Source organism: Vipera ursinii (assembly GCF_947247035.1).
Source record: "Vipera ursinii genome assembly, chromosome: 4".
Taxonomy (NCBI): Eukaryota; Metazoa; Chordata; class Lepidosauria; order Squamata; family Viperidae; genus Vipera; species Vipera ursinii.
Genome location: NC_139514.1, coordinates 8,379,924 through 8,399,827, shown reverse-complemented (window position 1 = coordinate 8,399,827; position 19,904 = coordinate 8,379,924). Strand labels below are relative to the sequence as shown.

General features: G+C 43.0%; 1 protein-coding gene across 1 annotated transcript in view; it reads left to right on the top strand.

Annotated features, from left to right (window-relative positions):
• The first annotated feature begins 1,623 nt into the window (after positions 1–1,623).
• The window catches only part of SYTL2 (synaptotagmin like 2), a 47,902-nt gene continuing 29,621 nt past the window's right edge, over positions 1,624–19,904 (top strand). Inside the window, exons 1-6 of the mRNA XM_083362592.1 lie at positions 1,624–1,938; positions 8,499–8,647; positions 10,550–10,682; positions 14,514–14,583; positions 15,834–15,936; positions 17,907–18,731. Of these exons, the coding sequence (XP_083218718.1) occupies positions 1,838–1,938; positions 8,499–8,647; positions 10,550–10,682; positions 14,514–14,583; positions 15,834–15,936; positions 17,907–18,731 (1,381 nt within the window). The 5' untranslated portion in view covers positions 1,624–1,837. The remainder of the gene's footprint in view (positions 1,939–8,498; positions 8,648–10,549; positions 10,683–14,513; positions 14,584–15,833; positions 15,937–17,906; positions 18,732–19,904) is intronic.

Below are 19,904 nucleotides of genomic sequence, written 5' to 3'. Positions count from 1 at the left end.
CCTGACTGTTTTTCTCTCGACTGCGAGAACAATTAATCCGTGGAATGGCTTTTCCCTTTATAGGGCTTTGCTAAAAGTGTACGTACTAATAGCTGAGCTATATATGCTGTTAGCATTGCGGAAGTCCCCAAGGATGTGGTATATGACAGGGGGAAGCTCACAATACAAGTTCTGTGTTGTGTTTATTTGTAAATGATACCATGCTTCTGATACTCTTACACTCAACGCAGAATAAATGAAATGCAAGTCTATACTGTATGTCTTCGTGGTTGCAACCAAAAGATTTATTTTTTTCCAGCGGATGAACATTATTAAGGGATTGTAGCATAAACAGTAAAGAATCTTTACTGTTGTGGCAATTCAAAGATTTATGGGCTTATTACAGAAGACATGGATGACAATTTTTCAGACGCTTGGATCTCACGAAGTAGCCTGTGATCGGTAAGAGCTGACTTGTCATCGTAACTTTGTGTTTGAAGTCATGGTCCTTTCTTCTTAGTGGTCATATTGAAAATGTCCATACTAGCCGAGATTTGAAAGAGTGGATGCTTCAGAGTTTTTCTTCTTTGAAATAATTTCATATTCACTGATTGCTGAAGGATGTTGTTGATGTTGTTAGTTGCGAAGTCGTGTCTGACCCATCGTGACCCCATGGACAATGTTCCTCCTGTCCTCTACCATCTTCCGGAGTCCATTTAGGCTCACCCTTACTGCTTCAGTGACTCCATCCAGCCACCTCATTCTCTGTGGTCCCCTTCTTCTCTTGCCCTCAATCTTTCCCAGCATTAGGATCTTCTCCAGTAAGTCCTTCCTTCTCATACATCCTTCTCTTAGATACATCCTTCTAAGAGAAGGATGTATCTTCTAACATTTTGTCATAAATTGCTCTCATATCCTACAAAAGCGTCATTACCTTTTGGATGAAAAAAAAATTGGTATGAATCATAGCAAGGTGAACATTTACAATTCATCCTGCTTTATATGCCATAAGGTAATCTACACAGTACTTCCGCCATTTCATTTTTCTCTTACTGATATTTTTATATCCTACTGATGGATAGGGTGTAAAGCAAATAAAAGTTTTATAGATAATTTATAGGTTTAATTAAATTAGATTGGCTTTATAGATTTTTATGTTTATAATTTTTATGCTATCTGGAATTTACCTATATATTCCAATAAAGGAGAATATTTGTAGCTCAGAGTTGAAATGAGGGGTCCTTGGTGCTCTCTGAGCTTGGTTGTTTTCTTGCAGACGTATCATTACCATACTAGGTAACACCATCAGCGCTAGTGCTAGAAGTGTTAGCACTGGTGATGTTTCCTAGTTTGGGTAATGAAAAGTCTGCAGGAAAACAAGCAAGCTCAGAGAGCACCAAGGACCCCTCACCTATGTACACATTTTCCCATGTGTAGATGCATATTTTTCTGTGTTTCTCCCTTTTTTGGTTTTGATTATTGATTGTAATAAACTGCACTTTGTTCAGTTTGCAATGTTGTGATAACAGAATCTTACCATATCAATCTGATCTCTTGTCGTCCCCATGTTTTCTTCTAACAGAATTGAATATTTCTCTTCTTCTCATCCTCCAGATGAAGACCTTCTTGATATAAACACCTACCACATAACATCTGTATGATGAACACCATCCAGGAATACAAAGTCCTCTTAAGAGACTCTTGGCTATCGAGGTATAGCTTGCTCAAACGCCGCAACAGAATTTAGATATTATTATTATTTTTCTGGTGGCCCTTCTCCTTCATAGACCTACAAGCACTGGCCTTGCCAGTGAAGATTTTTAGACTGTTTTTTTCTTCTTGGCGCTAAACTGACAAGATGATCGACTTGAGTTTCCTTACGGATGAAGAGCAGGAGTCAATTTTAAAAGTGTTGCAGCGGGACGCAGACTTAAAGAAGACTGAAGAGGAGAGAATCAGGTAAGGGTCTCAGATAATTCCACAATGCAGGCCAAGCTGGCTTGGAATTGGGTATCTAGTTTAATGAAAGAGGGACGCGGTGGCTCAGTGGCTTAGGACGCTAAGCTTATCGATCAGAAGGTCGGCAGTTTGGTGAGTCGAATCCCAAGTGCCGCGTAGCAGAGTGAGCACCTGTTGCTCGTCCCAGCTTCTGCCAACCTAGCAGTTCAAAAGCACATAAAAATGCAAGTAGAAAAATAGGGACCACTCCAGTGGAAAAGTAACAGCGTTCTGTGCGCCTTTGGCATCTAGTCATGCCGGCCACATGACCACGGAGACGTCCTCGGACAAACGCTGGCTCTTTGGCTTTGAAACGGAGATGAGCATCTGCTTCTAGAGTCGGAAACGACTAGCATGCATGTGCGGGGAACCTTTACCTTTAGTTTAATGAAGAGAAGGATGAGGGGGGTCATCCAGTATCTAAGGGGCTGCCACAAAGAAGAGGGATTCAGGCCATTCTCCAAAGCGCCTGAAGGCAGGACAAGAAGCAATGGATGGAAACTAGTAAAGGAGAGAAGCAACCTAGAACTAAGGAGAAACTTCCTGACAGTTAGAACAATTAACCAGTGGAATGACTTGCCTCCAGAAGTGGTGAATGCTCCAACTCTGGAGGTTTTTAAAAAGAGATTGGACAACCCTTTGTCTGCTCATCAGCAGGTTGGACTAGAAGGCCTTCATGGTCCCTCCCAAATCTGCTATTCTGGTCGAGGGTTTGAATGGATAGAGATTGCTCAACCGTTACCTTTGTTCAGAATTGCTGGATTCATCACCATTTATGAAGAGGGATTTGTTTTGTTCCAGTCTTTTAAATAGTTATGAAACTACAATAAAGCACACCAAAATAAAGACAAAAAGGAAACATTGCTTAAACCCCAAGAATATTAAACTTCATTTATTTTAACTGCAAGAAAGAAATGGAGATAATTTGATCTTCCTGCAGAGTTCAAATTTGAGAACTCTTTCTGGGGAAAAAAACCTGCCCTTTTATTTTTTTGACCAGTTTTGATAATAGGACATTCTAGAGCAGGGCTTTTCAACCTTTTCACTCATTGTACCACTTTTAGGATACGGCAACATCTGAGTACTATGTCACCAAAAAAAAAAAAAAAGGAAAAAAGTGATAAAAGTACAGGTAGTCCTCAACTTACAACTGTTCACTTAGTGACTGTTCGAAGTTATAATGGCACTGAAAAAAAAACCCAAGCCACAGCCGAGCAATACACCTGCCTGCCCACCTGGTGGCGCTCTTCCTCCTGTCCGAGGTTTTTATTGTGAGCATTTCTGTTGAGGATTGGCAGCGGGGGTGGGGTGGGGGTGGGTGTTTGGTTTTTATTCCCGTTTTCTGGATGGTTGCAGAAGATGGAGCCTGGCGCTGATCCTGGCGCTTCCGCTGAGCCCTGACAGCCCTGCAGCTCCAACCGTCTCTCGCTCAGGCTTGTGCGGTGCTCATTCCCCTCCCCCACTACCACTTTTCTAGGATGGGCCACGTACCACCTGCCAGGTGCCAATGTACCACAGGTGGTACCCCTACCACTGCTTGAAAAGCCCTGTTCTAGAGCAGAGGTGTCCGAAACTGGCAACTCTTAAGATGCGTGGACTTCAACTCCCAGAATTCCCCAGCCAGCATGACTGGCTGGAGAATTCTGGGAGTTGAAATCCACGCATCTTAAAGTTGCCAAGATTGAGAATCCCTCTTCTAGAAGAGAACCTCTGATGGAGAACACGGATTCTATGGATGTTTTGTCTCCAGCCAAAGTCTATGACGTATCTTCTCGGTTCTTATTTTTTGGGTTTGCGGTTTTAGAGTTTCCTTGCTTGAGATCTAATCTGACTGTGGCATTTGTCTGCATTCCATCCTTAGGACCCATTTTTTTTCCCCGCTGAGAGGTGAATTAAGAGCTACGCAGCTAACTACATTTTACCCCTTGCACAAGATCTAATAAATTTTTAGCAAGATGTCCCAGTCTGCTCAGTCAGCTGACGAAAACAGGGCAAAACGTGTATATTCAGCCAGTAGGCCTGGAATACTCATTGGTTTGTGGCTGTAATAACAGCATACGGATACCCAGTGGGTTTAAAGATAGGTTAAAAATAAACTGGTGCTTTTGGACTCTTCCCACCGAGCCACTGGCACCGTGCAGTCTGAGAAAGTGAAACGTTGTGGTTGTGTTTACACCAGGAAAACACCCTCTGCTGTTTGTTCTAGGTTTTCTTTTGTGACAGAAACCTTTAGAATAGTGTGGTGTGTGTGTGTGTGTTTTTCTGCTTTAAACTCTGTACGTCGGCTAATCTTAGCGTGTAAACTGAGAAGAAAAAACAATGATCTGGGTGATGCACAATTCTCAATCTATATCTGTGGGTATACCGTTGGTGCTTATGTTTCTCCTCCTTGTGGACCCAGCTACAAATGGGGTTATCCAGAGAGTGGGGACTAGGTGGCAAAGGTAACCATTTGCAAAAACAGGGACATCACCAACTTCTTCCAGTTCCTACCCTGAAGCACAGGAAACAACTGAAGACCTGCTTGTTATGTTCTGCAAGAAAAAAAAAGAACAATTTTGGATCATCTGATCCGTCTCTTCTCTCTCTCTCTCTCTCTTTCTCTCTCTCTGTCATTCTACCTACCTACCTACCTATTTACCTACCCATCCATCCATCCAGTGGTGGGATTCAGCCAGTTCGCACCAGTTTGGCAGAACCGGTAGCTAATTTTTTGTTGCCCAGGCCCAGAATAGATTTCCGGAAGTGGCATCCACACAGAGAACTGGTTGTTCACCAATTTGAATCCCACCACTGCACCAAATCCATCTATCTACCTACCTACCTACCTACCTATCTACCCACCCATCTTCCTTCCTTCCTTCCTTCCTTCCTTCCTTCCTTCCTTCCTTCCTTCCTTCCTTCCTTCCTTCCTTCCTTTTTCTTTCTTTCTCTTTCTTTCTTTCTTTCTTTCTTTCTTTCTTTCTTTCTTTCTTTCTTTCTTTCTTTCTATCATCTATCTATCTATCTATCTATCTATCTATCTATCTATCTATCTATCTATCTATCTATCTATCTATCTCATTTTAAAGCCATCCATCTGCTCACTGAGCAAGGTGAGCATTTTGTAGATTGCACATTATTGTTTCTTCCTAAGCAGGATAGCCCAGCGGTTAAAGACCCTGAGCTTGTCAGCTGGAAAACTGACAGCCTGGATTTGAAACCCGAGGGCCATGTGACGGGGTGCCCCAGCTCCTGTCCAGCTAGCATGCAAATGCAAGTAGATCAATAGGTACCACTTTGGCGGGAAGATAATAGCATTCCGTGCGCCTCGGCGTATAGCCATCCTGGCCACATGACCGTGGAAGTTTCTTTGGTCAACGCTGGCTCCCTTAGCTAGGAAATGGGCATGAGCACCACCCCCTAGAGTTGGGCACAACTGGACTGGGGGAAAACTTTACTTTAAGCAGGATGCAAAGGAGAGGGAAGTCAACTTGAGTGTTTGCTTATTGTATTACTCAGCTGGGCTGGGTTCCTACTCTTTAGGAAGGCAAGGGTAAAAATAAGCTCTAAAAATCTTCACGTATGAGGAGTTACTGGGATTATCAGGTGGCTAGCAGAAGAGTTAGGGACGGCGAGCTTGTTTTCGCTGTCTGAAGAACTGGGGAAGGAGAATTCCTGTGGCCAAGTGAGCTGTAATATACAAATCAGGAGATCTTAATTCTGCTGCTTATTGGATCAGTCTGTGATGTGTGCCAGAGTTTTAAATTTCTACTTGGCTCCTTCTGCCCTGAAAGAGGACAGAAGAAATTTAGCCATTAAACTGTGTTCTAACGATGCCTCTGAATGCTAGAGTACTTGATGTGTATTCTTGGTTTGTGACCTGCCACTCTTTTAATCGTCGTTTTGAGATCTTAATTGGGGCTTCCTATGTACAGGTAGCCCTTGACTTACAACGGTTCATTTAGCGACCGTTCAAAGTTAACAACGGCACTGAAAAGAGTGACTTAGGATTGTTTTTCAGAGTTACGCCCTTTGCAGCCTCCCCACGATTATCTGATCAAAATTCAGATGCTTGGCAACTGGTTCGTGTTTTATGAGCATTACAGGGTCATGTGATCCCCTTTTGCGACCTTCTGACAAGCAGACTCAATGCGGAAGCCAGATTCATTTAACAACCGGATTAGCAACTTATCAACTGCAGTGATTCACTTAACAACTGTGGCCAGAAAGGTCATAAAATGAGCATGACTCACTTAGCAAATGTCTCACTTAACAGCAGAAATTTTGTGGTTGTACGTTGAGGACTCCCTGTACTGTCTACCTTCTGGTTTACAGTAGTCCTCGGCTTAAAACCACCCGCTTACTGACCGTTCAAAGTTATAAGGGCACTGAAAAAAGTGACTGACCGCCGGTCTTGTGATCAAAATGTTGGCACTTGGAAACCAACATGCATTTATGATGGTTGCGTAATCCTTGGGTGTGTGTGTCAGATGATTGCCATTTGTGACCTTCCCAGCCAGTTTCCAACAAGCAAAGTCATTGGGGTGGGGGGTGGGAAAGCTACATGGATTCACTTAACAACTGCGGTGATTGTGGGGGGAAAAATTGTGGCAAAAAAATTGGGTGCGACTTACATTGGTTAGCCATGGAAATTCTGATTCCCAATTGCTGTCATAAGTTGAAGAACAAATTCTTTCTCTAATAAGAAAGAACTGTATTGTTCCTTCTGCCACAGTTGTTAAGTGAATCATTACAGTTGTTAAATTAGTAATCTTGTTGTTAAGCGAATCTGGCTTCCCCCATTGGCTTTGCTTGTCAGAAGGTCGCAAAAGGATCACATGACCCCTCCCCGGGACACTCGAACCGCCATAAATACGAACCAGTTGTCAAGCATCTGAATTTTGATCATGTGACCATGGGGATACTGCAACGGTCATATGTATGAAAAACGGTCATAAATCACTTTTTTTCAGTGCCGTTGTAACTTTGAATAGTCGCTTAATGAACTGTTGTACGTCAAGGATCATACTTCTTTCTACGAACTCTTTGTTTCTATAATTATAGAAGGCATAAATCACGGGTTCATGTTTTTAATTTTTACACAAAATATCCATGAGAGACTTCCAGTCACTAATCAATGTAGATAATGCCCTTTGTCTAACCAGGGGTGGGCAACCTTGGCTCTTTTATGACTTGTGGACTTCAACTCCCAGAATTCCTGAGCCAGCCATGCTGAGGGGAAAGGGAGAGGTTTCCAAGCTGAGCCATGCTGGCTTAGGAATTCTGGGAGTTGAAGTCCACGAGTCATAAAAGAGCCGAGGTTGCCTACCTCTCAAAGAAGTCAATTTATTCATTTCAGCCAAATGTGTCAACTTCAACAACCATTCCTCCCTAGTGGTTAGCGTCGAGTCTTTCCGTGCATATAATAACCAAGCTACATTTAATCATATATTGAAATAAATTTTAATGAAAGTTAATTGGTTGGCTGTTTACTTGTTTCAAGATTTTTTGCAATGTAGTGTTCATTTGTGGGGAGCATTTTTGGGGTGCATTAAGGGTTTTAGAGATGGGCCAATCAGACCGGATTCATCATCTCCGGCTAATATGGTCATTAATTGGAAAAAATACATGTCAGTTTTGGTAAAAATACCTATTTCCACTTGTGTACAATCTGAAACATATTCATTCCTTTTATTTATTCATATAGCTTCCGATCATGCAATTGCTTGTCTGAGCAGTAATCACAAATTAAATCAACAAAACATGAATAAATAAGAGTAACTAACAAAGGACCATAGCACAATAGTACCCAATCTTAAACCATACAATTCCAGTCATGTCAGAAACAAGCCTTTATAGCTAAGAGTATTTGGCCTTTCAAAAGGAATTAACCAACGGCAGACAGAAAGTATGAATTCTAACGAATAAAAGTTGTCCAAGCACAAATGACGTAAATTTTCAGAAATCCTTGACCTCTTCACCACTCTTTCTGATTTAAGGTTAGGATTAACAGGAGGCGTGTAAAGATAGACATTGCGTTAACAGGTGGAATTTTTGTCTTATGTTCAGTCATATTTATTCAGAGGGTGTTCCGTAACTGCAGGTAGAAAAAAAAATCACATTGTGGTAAGACAGAGTAGGTGGTTTTAAAAAGAAAAATACCATTGATGTGTATTGGGCAATTCCAGTATCTTCGTGGAAACCTATTGGATTGGCAAAGTAAAAAGAGCAAATATTTGAATGCTCTGAAACTTAAAACGTACTTAGAAAATTAGTTAAAATATGTTTTTTGTTTGCTCTCAGACTTATCCTATTCTGGTTGCAATATACAGATTAGTCCTCACTTAATGACTGGTCGGTTAGCGACTGTTCAAAGTTACGACAGACCCCGCCTAAAAGTTACATACGACCTGGTTCCAGAGTTCCTCATTCATTCATTCAATCATTCATTCTCTAGTTCTACTGAATTACAGTTAAGCTTTTCTTGGTTCCCCACAACCCCAATATAATAACCACCATATTTTTCATTACTTTTCTAGGAATTTACCTGAAAAAGTAAAGAATGATGCCCAGGTCAAGAATATGAGCGGGCAGTGGTTTTATGAAGCCAAGGCAAAGAGGCACAGAGAGAAAATACAGGGAGCTGATATTATCCGAGCATCAATAAGAAGGAAGCCCTTGACAATAGGTATGTCAATTTGAAGGGAAAAAAAAAAGAAACATGTCTTTTTGAAGAAGGAGAAATATTTGTTTTGGCAGCTCGTCCGTCAAGAACACACGGTGTAACGTATGGTTAAAATGAGGAAGGGCTTTCAGTGGTCTGGATTCAAGTCAGTTTTCTTCCAGCCTTTAGCCTTCTAAATGTTTGGGACCTCAACTCCCATGTTTGAACTGAATTCCAAGCCAGCACGATCAGTGGCTCTCCCTAACTGGAGAGAGAATCTACCTATCTACCTGCCTGCCTGCTTATTTATCCACCTGCCTACCTATTTACCTAGGTACCTATCTATTGACCCAGCCACCCATTTATCTACCCGGTACCTATTTGTTTGCCTACCTGCCTTTTTCTCTACTACCTTCCTGATTCTCTACCTACCTGCCTGCCAGCCTATCTACCTGCCTACCTGCTTGCTTGCTTGCTTGCTTATCTAACTGCCTATCTTCCTACCTGCCTTTTTCTCTCCTACCTTCCTGCCTCTCTACCTACCTACTTGACAGCCTACACCAGGGGTAGGCAACCTGGGCTCTTTTATGACTCGTGGACTTCAACTCCCAGAATTCCTGAGCCAGCCATGCTGAGGGGAAAGGGAGAGGCTTTCATACTGAGCCATGCTGGCTCAGGAATTCTGGGAGTTGAAGTCCATGAGTCATAAAAGAGTCCAGGTTGCCTACCCCTGGCCTATACCTACCTACCTGTCTACCCACCTGCTTGCTTGCCTATCTAACTGCCTACCTTCCTGCCTCTCTACTTATCTGCCTGCCTCTCTACTACCTTCCCACCTATCTACCTGCTTGCCTGCCAGCCTATCTACCTACCTACCTGTCTGCCTACCTGCTTGCTTGCTTATCTAACTGTCTACTTGCCTGCCTCTCTACCTACCTGCCTGCCTCTCTACCTACTTGCCTCTCTACCTACCTGGCCACTCACTCTCCAAGCAACCCAGAATCAGTGGAAGTCAATATATTAAATGAGTCTCTACCCCAATGAAAATGCTTAGATGATTTATCCACACTCCATCTTGTTCAAGAGCGATTGAAATAACTGGGTGTTTGCAGAACAACTAATTTATCTTAAATGGGTAGTCCTCAAGCTATGACCAAAATTGGGGCCAGAAAGTTGGTTGTTAAGCAGAGTGGTCACTAACTAAGGCATCACATGCCATATCTGATTTTATAACCTTTTTGCTGAGGTCATTAAGCGAGCCACCGAGCGACTGTGATTTGCAATCTCCTGCCGGCTTCCCCATTGATTTCGCTTGTCCGTAACCAGCTAGGAAGGTTGCAGGTGGCAATAGTGACCCCAGGATCCTGCAGCCGTCTTAGATACCTGCAGCTGGATTTCGATCACATGACTGGAAACGCCCCAATGGTGATAAGTGCAGGGACAGGTTGTGTCACTTTTTTCAGTGCCTTTGTAACTTCAAACTGTCGCCAAACCAAGAGTCGTAAGTCGAGGACTACCTGTATAACAAACCTTTACAGGTTCATTATTGTGGGCTTTTTCTCCAGGTGAAAAGTGCTGTGAGTTTGTAAAACATTTCATATTTTAAAAATGATGCCTGTCTTAACAATAGGATAGATGGTAGGCATCCTTGGCTCTTTTATGACTCATGGACTTCAACTCCCAGAATTCCTGAGGTTGCCTACCCCTGGAATAAAATTACTGAAGCGTCAATTAGGATGTAGAATCATTGAATGTATTGACAGCAACAAACAGGAGTGATGTTCCTGTTTCACCTTTCGTGTTGATCAATAAAGAAGGTGTCGTTAAAATGTGCATGTTCAAAACGTACATTGGTACTCTTTATGGATGAGCAGACAAAACAGAAGCTGATTTTCTCCCGTTTTCTGTCTCTATCTTATGTTTTAGCTGAGCTGAGTCAGAGTAAGTTGGGCAATGCCAAAAGCAGCTGGGTGAACAATGTCAACAAAGAGATCTCTGTGTCACCAGAACAGTTGGGTGTCATACAAGATAAGGAAGAGGAGTCCAAATCTAGCCACAGGTTAGACATCTCCTGAAATTTGCTGATTGTCTATATAACCTATGATCAGATGTAAACTTGTTTAGAAAATTACCTTGCCATGCTGTGGTGGTATTCAGCCAGTTCGCAACACTTCGGCAGAACCGGTAGCTGATTTTTTTGTTGCCCAGGCCGAGAATTTATTATTTATTTTAATTCCATTTATATCCCGCCCTTCTCCGAAGACTCAGGGCGGCTTACAAGCTTAGCAGTAGCCTTCATTCTATGTATATGCCTGTTATTAGGGCTTTCACACACCCCCAAGCAGCATTATTACAAAGTCAGCTTATTGCCCCCAACAATCTGGGTCCTCATTTTACCTACCTCGGAAGGATGGAAGGCTGAGTCAACCTTGAGCCTGGTGGGATGCGAACCTGCACTAATTGCAGGCAGCTGGAGTTACTTAAGGAGGCATTAGCCCACTGCTCCACCAAGGCTCTTGCCTGCCAGAGAATGGACTTCCAGAAGTGGCATCCACACAGAGAACAGGGTTGTTCCCATATTTGAATCCCACCACTGCTGCCATAGACGGCTCCTGTTCAGAATTTAATTCATTGGGGCACCTGTGTTTTATTTATGCTTGAATTTCATTCCATAATAAACTTCGTTACAAGTCCGTCAGGTTCTGTAATGGCTTCATTTGACTGCCAGGTGCAAGAAGTCAGGAGCCAGGATGGAGTTCAAATGTACTACAAGTTTATTTCATGCTACCTATACACCAGGTCTCCGGACATTCTCAGTCATCCAGGTCATGGTTGTCGCAAAGAAGCTTTTTCATGAGGCAACTGGACTTTCTTGTTTTTCCTTTCAAGACGTTTCGCATCTCATCCAAGAAGATTCTGCAGCTCCTTCCATTCCCCACCATCCGGTCAGAGCTGAAGAGTATTCTTGGATGAGAAGCGAAATGTCTTCCAAGGAAAAAGTTGCCTCGTGAAAACCAGCTTTGGGATACCTGTACACAAGAATCTGAATTACTAATGGTCAAGACGAATTGGCACCAGGGAAGGTAACAGCGTTCCATGCACCTTTGGCGTCTAGTCATGCCGGCCACATGACCACGGAGACGTCCTCGGACAAGTGCTGGCTCTTCGGCTTTGAAACGGAGATGAGCACCGGCCCCTAGAGTCGGAAACGACTAGCACGCATGTGCGGGGGAAACTTTACCTTTACCTAAGAGTTCAAAGGAGGGGACGGACTTAGGCTTCCTACATGAGCTTAGAGCAGGGGTCTTCAAAGGGAAGAGCGTCGGACGGGAGCCGGCAGGGAAGTCCTGCTCCCATCCGACACTGCGCTTCCGCCGGGCGGTGCTGGCCGAGACGAGCCAGCAGGCAGCCGCCGTGAGCACGGCGCTGAGGGGCAGTGGCAGGACGGCTAGCAGCCCCATGCGCAGCAGCAGCCGCCGGCTCAGCAACAGGTCCGAGCGCAGGAGCCGCACCGCCAGGCTGCCCAGGAAAAGCAGCCACACCGAGAGGCTGCACGCCCAGTCCAGCTCCATGAGGGGCAGGGCGGGAAGCCGGCCGGGAAGAGGGACCGGGAGCCTGGGCCGAGCGCGCCTCGGCCGACGGTGAGAGGGAAGCGGCACATGAAAAAGAGGCTGCGGGCAGAGCTGCCCCGCCCTGCGCCGAATGGGAGAAGTTCAAGGCCTGGGGGGGGAAGCAGGAGGGGCGCCGGCTGTGGCGGGGTGGCGGCTGCCCTCCGGCGCTGCCTGCCGCCCGGGAAACGCTGCGCCTTGGGGGCCGGCAGAAGTGCGGGAGCAGCATGAGGGCCAGCGGGGCCAGTCGGGCCTTCGCCTCCTCTGCGACGGACAGGGAGGGCAGGGCATGTAAGTATTTTCCGGCGTATAAGACAAAAAACCTTGAAAAACTTCTTAAAAGTAGGGGGTCGTCTTATACGCCGGGTTGTCTTATACACCGGAAAATACGGTATATAGGATGTTTTTCCACTGCATTTTCTCCTACAGGTATTCCAAAGTAGAATAAATATGCCCAGGATTCATTCTCTCTCTCTCTCTCTCTCTCTCTCTCTCTCTCTGTGTGTGTGTGTGTGTGTGTGTGTGTGTGTGTACCAGTGCTTTTTTTGAAAAAGAAAAAGGTGCCGTAACTCACATATGTCATACAACCCGCCTTGCCTACCCTACAAGGTTCCATCCAAAAAAGGTGCCGGAACTCCGTTCTGAGCGTTCTATGAGAAAAAAAACCCTGGTATACCACCTTTGTTTGAGGTGAGGGCTGAGTTATCATTTTAAGATCTGTGCTTCTCCCTCAAATAATATTTACTTGTCTTTCTGTGGGTGGAAGCAGAAAAGTAATCTTAAGGTAAAAGGTATTTAAGATACAGCATGAAAAGTAAAAGCCCGCCTAATTGGAATTCTTTTAGGAATGGATTATCTGAGACACTTTTTGTCATCCCTAAGGCTGGCATACATTTAGCTGCATTATTAAACATTTGTTTTTCAGGAGTTCCTGCTCTCTTTGTCCAGTCATGTCTGCTTTCATTGTGTGGGCACATTATAATACCTTCAAGGTATTACATGTTGTCCTGTAGATACATTTATTTATTTATTTATTTATTATTTTTTTATTTTATTTTATTTTTTTTTTTATTTTTATTTTATTATTTTATTTTATTATTTTATTTTATTTTATTTTATTTTTTATTTTTTTATTTTTTATGTGTTTGAGTCAGTGTTGACTCCAGGAGATTACCTGGGCGAGTACCTGCAGTTTTCAAGGTTTTCCAAAAAGGTTTTGCCATTGCCTTCTTCCTAGGCCTAAGAGAGAGGGACTGGCCCAACATCACTCAGTGTAGAAGAAGAAGAGGGCAGAGCTGGGGTGGAGTTATGAGAGTTATCAGTCTGGCATCATTACATCACCACATGCAGGGCTTTTTTTGTCATAGAACGCCCAGAATGGAGTTCCAGTACCTTTTTTGGATGGAACCTTGTAGTGTAGGCAAGGTGGGTTGTATGAGGTGTGTGAGTTCCGGCACATTTTTTTTTTTTTACAAAAAAAGCACTGGCCACAAGTGATCGAAGTCCAGCCTCCCTTGAATTCCATTGATTCTTATCTTACTGACTGTTAGCTGACTAGATTCTTGTGTATACAGGTTGAGCAGTAAATCTTCTGAACTACAACTTCATGTGTGATTCTGATTCCTTCTGCCTGACACCCAGCTGGCTTTGGGTGAATCTGGCTTTGCATGTCAGAAGGTCAGAAAAGGGGGATCACATGATCCCGGGACACTGCAACCCTCATAAATAAGAGTCAACCTAGAACTAAGGAGAAACTTCCTGACAGTTAGAACAATTAATCAGTGGAACAACCTGCCTCCAGAAGTTATGAAAGCTCCAACACTGGAAGTTTTTAAGAAGAGACTGGAAAACTATTTGTCTGAAATGGTATAGGTATAGGATTTCCTGCCTGATCAGGGGGTTGGACTGGAAGACCTCCAAGATCCCTTCCAACTCTATTATTATTATTATTATTATTATTATTATTATTATTATTATTATTATTATTATTGTTGTTGTTGTTGTTGTTGTTGTTGTTGTTGTTGTTGTTGTCATTGTCATCGTTGTTTAAATTGCAAAGCATCTGAATTTTGATCCCATGACTATGGAGACGGTCATGAATGTGAAAAATAGTCATAAAATATTCAGTGCCACTCACTTTGAACAGTCACTAAATGAACTACTATAAGTCAAGGACTATCTGTACCTAGGTTTCCTTAATTAAAAGTCCTGGCACTTAAACCTGTTTAGATGGGTGACATGGACAAGATCTAAATTTCTTTTCTTATCTCATTTTTCTTCAGTCCTAAAATGTCCAATACATTACAGAAATCCCAGGAAAGGACAAGGAAGCCAGCTCTTTCACCATCTAAGGTGAGTTATCATTAGTATCCAGTGAAGGTAAAATGCCTAAATGAATATTTAAAAGAAGCAGAGAAAGCAACAGTCCTTTAGCAATAGCAAGAGCACTTTTTCTGTGGTTCTAACTATCAATTGAAGTCTGTATCTGTTCCGTTTGATACCTGTACCAAACCAGACAGTTATGTTGTTGTTAGCTGCGAAGTCGTGTCTGACCCATCGCGACCCTATGGACAACGTTCCTCCAGGCCTTCCTGTCCTCTACCATCTTCTGGAGTCCATTTAAGCTCACGCCTACTGCTTCAGTGACTCCATCCAGCCACCTCATTCTCTGTCGTCCCCTTCTTCTCTTGCCCTCAACCTTTCCCAGCATTAGGCTCTTCTCCAGTGAGTCCTTCCTTCTCATTAGGTGGCCAAAGTATTTGAGTTTTAGCTTCAGGATCTGGCCTTCTAAAGAGCAGTCAGGGTTGATCTCCTCTAGGACTGACCGGTTTGATCGCCTTGCGGTCCAAGGGACTCGCAGGAGTCTTCTCCAGCACCATAGTTCAAAGGCCTCCATTCTTTGGCGCTCAGCCTTTTTTATGGGCCAACTTTCACTGCCATACATTGCAACTGGGAAGACCATAGCCTTGACTATACGCAGTTTTGTTGGCAGGGTGATGTCTCTGCTTTTTAGTGTGCTGTCTAGATTTGCCATGGCTTTCCTCCCCAGGAGCAAGAGTCTTTTAATTTCTTGGCTGCAGTCCCCATCTCCAGTGATCTTGGAGCCCAGGAAAATAAAATCTGTCACTACCTCCACTTCTTCCACATCTATTTGCCAAGAATTGAGAGGGCCAGATGCCATGATCTTGGTTTTCTTAATGTTAAGTTTCAACCCAAGTTTTGCACTCTCCTTCTTCACCCGCAACAAGAGGCTCTTTAGTTCTTCTTCACTTTCTGCCATTAGAGTGGTATCATCTGCCAGACAGTTATGGAAGTCCCAATTAACTTCCATCGAATTTCCATTATAACAAACAGCATCTCTAATGGAAGCAAGTCTTAATGAACGAGGTAAGATTTATCTTAGTTTAAAAGCACTAACAGTGATTCTTGGTTAATGCAGCTTTTCTCTTTCTAAATCTGGGATATTGTCAAACCCAAAATGCTTATCAGCTTTACCCAGAATGACCAGTGATGGCAGTTGAGATACAAAATTTGGAGGGCTTTATTTTCTCTATTCTTGTTTCTTTCCATGTTTTTAAACCATATAAATGAAACCATTCCAGCAAAGGAAAAATCCGTTTAACGACTCGGCTGGACCAGAAGATAATGCCAAAACTGAGTACTCAGAAAATGGAATGGCTAATTCATCGGAAACGACAGAGGAAGGTGAAGAATTTTTTAAGAAATAATCTGCACAGTTTCTACAGAATAATCAAAACCTTAAAGAAATGTTACAATCTATTTTGGGATCATACTAGCAAAGTTATTTAGCAAAAGTTACGTGCGGAATGGGAGGGGGTTGGATATAATGGGCGAAATTCTGCAGTGCAAAATGATACTAAGAAACCTGTCTCCATATAATCATACAAATTAATATGATTGTGTTTTTGTTTATTCAGTCTTTTGCATTTGGGCCCTTTTTCAGCGCTTCACAAATAATTGCAATTTACAATGTGTTTTGCTGGAAACTGGTTTACTTCTGGTTTTCAACAAAAATGCCTACGGATTTGCTTAATGACCCTCACATTCACTTAACAACCATGGTGTCGTGGTTCTGACAGATGAAACTCTTCAAAGAACCTCGAGGCATTGTTTACCTTAAAGAATCTTTATTCGAGAAGCTTAACATCGGCACGTCCATAGTCAAAGCCAAAATCCGAATTCCCCTCCCCGGAGCACATAGTATCAAAGCACAATTCCCTCCTCTAATTTACAGTCATAAATCACATTCTCAAATTACTTTGAAATGCAGGCTTTCCCTCCAGTTCTCCAACCTGCCAATTCTTACCATCTCTTATTTCAATAACCTTGGTTCTCACACTAGTTACAGTATTGTTATGTCTAGCTAAACTCCCATGCACATTCCTCCTCCCTCCCCCCCAGTATCATCTAATTCTAACTCTAATTCTAAGAGTAAAACATAAGAAGGGAAATGGTTGCATTTTCCATATGTTGTCAGAGCAAGAACACCCGATCTTAGCAGCGTTGACACATGGCATTCACCAAACGAATGCCATAAAAAAGGTGGTTAAATCTGGCACAATGCCAGGATGACCCGCTCAGTGACCAGCACAACTTATAACCATAATCCCAGGTTCAGTTATGGTTGTTAAGTTGAAGCCAGATTACACTTACCAGAACTGTTTCAAAGAGTTGATTATACAGTACCGTTGGAATAGAGTAATCATTGATCCATATATTGGATGTAGGATCATCTCCTCCTCTTCCTCCTCCTCCTCCTCCTCCTCCTCCTCGTCTTTGTTGATTCCTGGTAACTGCTTAGACTACTAGTCCCTGCAGTTTTCTTGCCAAGATTTCAGATATGGTTTGCCATTCCCTCCTTCCTAGGGCTGAAAGAGAGGGACCTTCTCCAAGGTGACTAATCTGGCTTTGTGCCTAAAGCAGTACTAGAACTCATGGTCTCCTGGTTTTTAGCCTGGAGCCTTAACCGCTATATCAAAGAGGCTTTCCATGTGCCAATTAGCCATATTTTACAAGGATGGCATGAGAAGCCAAAAACTACTTAAAATATGTTTGGGTTTCCTATATTAAAAAAAAATCTTTTTCACTCTGACTTTAAGCCGATATTTTTTTCTTGATCTGAAGCCTAGCCTTAGCATGCAGCAAAATTGGAGAAAGGGACTTGGGTTGTCTTGAAGAAGTCACGCATGGAATTGTTCACCTGCAAAATAAATAATAGCTTGGGCTATTTTTCTGCAATTTTGCTGGGTGTACGCTTCACTAAAACCATCGCTTTATAACTGCTTCTCTCTTTACTACATAACAGGGTCTTCAAACTCGGCCCTTTTATGACTTGTGGACTTCAACTCCCAGAATTCCTCAGCTAGGCACGTGGGCCTGGCTGAGGAATTCTGGGAGTTGAAGTCCACAAGTCATAAAAGGGCCGAGTTTGAAGACCCCTGCTATATAACATACAAAAGTAATTCTCATTTTACTATTCCGATAGAATAAAATTAAATCTTAATCCATACGACTAGCCAAGTTGGATACCCCTGGTCTAAACTGTTAAGCAGTTCTTATCTGCAGTTTGTTTATAACCTTTTCCCTCCCTCCCTCTCTCTCTCTCTCTCTCTCTCTCTCTCTCTCTCTCTCTCTCTCTCGTTCACCTTCCATAGAAAACCAACGCAGAGTAAATTTATTGAACTACAGCAGAGCAGAAGCATCGGAACAACCCTCTGTAGAATTCAGGCAGACGGGAAAACTGCCTATACCGAAAGCGAGGAAGAACGTCCACAAGACCTCAGATGCCAGCTTGCAGAGTAAAGATTCCTTACCTAAAGCATCTAAAAGGACCAAGCAGGTCGACAGCCATGGAAGGCCGCCCAAGAGCATCCTCAAACGAAGCTCAAGTTCAAGTTCCACGGATTCCGAAGTGTTGCGTCTCAGTCAAACCTTGGAACCGTCGAACAAAAGTGGGCTGCCAACCTCCACCATCCTTGAAGATGTTGCAGAGCCAAGCCCTTGCCCAGGAGAAGACTTTTCTCAGAACTCACTGGACAGACTAAAGCAGGTCAGGTTCTCCTCCAGTGTAAGTAAGAATGAAGGTCCAGCAAAACCTGAGTTGCACGAGGGCAAAGAACCTGGGGAGTTCAACTTGCTAGATACTTACTCCGCTAAAGCCGGCGAGCATGAAGCTAATTATTTAGACAGTCCATCTTTTCCAGCAAAGCCATCACGGTCCTACTCGCCGGCTTTAGATGGTAACGTGAAGGATGGACAAGAATCTCGAGGTGGAAAAAGACGTTCAGTTTCTTACAGCTTTAATGACTCGGATCTGCCATCGTTGGGGAAAAGTCCTCCTGCAGAAGATGTACTTCCAGGGGAACCATCCAGTCAGATGGGTCCCAGCACCATGGACAATGAAACTCTTCCAACTGTGACTCAGCCCAAAACTCAGCAGCTGAATCCTGAGCCGTGTGACACCACACAACGCAGCACTGGTAAGAAATACAGTGAAGCCAATGAGAGTAACATCTAATCAAACTGTCACTCTTGTTTCATCCTATCTTCAGCCTTGTTTTTAGGAGTGCGATAGTCCAGGAAGTCCTCGATTTACAGCCATTCATTTCGTGACCGTTCAACGGCGCTGAAAAAAGTGAACCTTTTTCACATCTAATAACCCTTGCAGCATCCCTGTGTCATGTGATCAGAATTTAAACGCTTAGCAACTGTCATGTACTTATGACAGTTGGAAGTGTCCCAGGCTCATGTGGTCATCTTTTGTGACCTTTTAGCAAGCAAATGTTAATGGAGAAGCCATATTCACTTAGCAACCGTGTTACTAGCTTAACAGCTGTAGTGATTCACTTAACAACTGTGGTAATAACCGTCGTAAAATGGGACAGAATTCACTTAACAAGTATCTTGCTTGGCAACAGAAATTTTGGGCTGAATTGTGGTCGTAAGTCGAGGTCTACCAGTGCTTTTACTATCTTTGCCTTTTTTTTGTTAATTTCTCATCGTCACATTGTTGTGTACTTGCTCATTATTTTATTCAGGATGCATTAAACAGTGATGGAAATTGCAGCAACATTGTCCCAACAGAATTAGGTCTAGCGAGTTATTATACTTAAGGAGACTCGCTTTATTTTTTTTCATGTAGCTGGTAAGTAATAAGACTTGGAGAAAGATTTTGCTGTGTTTGTTGAGAAGTACACGCTAGGATTCCAGAATCTGAACTTCAAACAGAAAAATCCTTCTCTATTCCAATGGTGCATCTTGTTTTCTAATTTTTGGCAAACCATTTGTTTGTTGTTCAGTGTGGTTTCTTTCCATAGCTAGTGGCCAAACTGTCAGGCGCAAGTAATCAGGAGCAGGAGTTGCGTTCAAAGTACTTCAAGTCTATCCCGTGCTACCTATACACAAGAATCCGATCTATCAATGGTCTAGGCAAATTAACGCCAGATAAAAGAGTCAATGGAATTTAAGGAGGGCTGGACTTTGGTCTTTTGTGGCTATGTAGTGACTCCAAACTGATTACGCATTTGACCTCGCCTCCGAGCTCTGTCTGGCCATCTTCTACATAGACTTTGACCAGGAGTTTTAAATCTTTTCATCTAAAGTACGAAGGCGTTGGCTATGTTTGGTTTGACGATCAGAAGGCTAATGGGAGA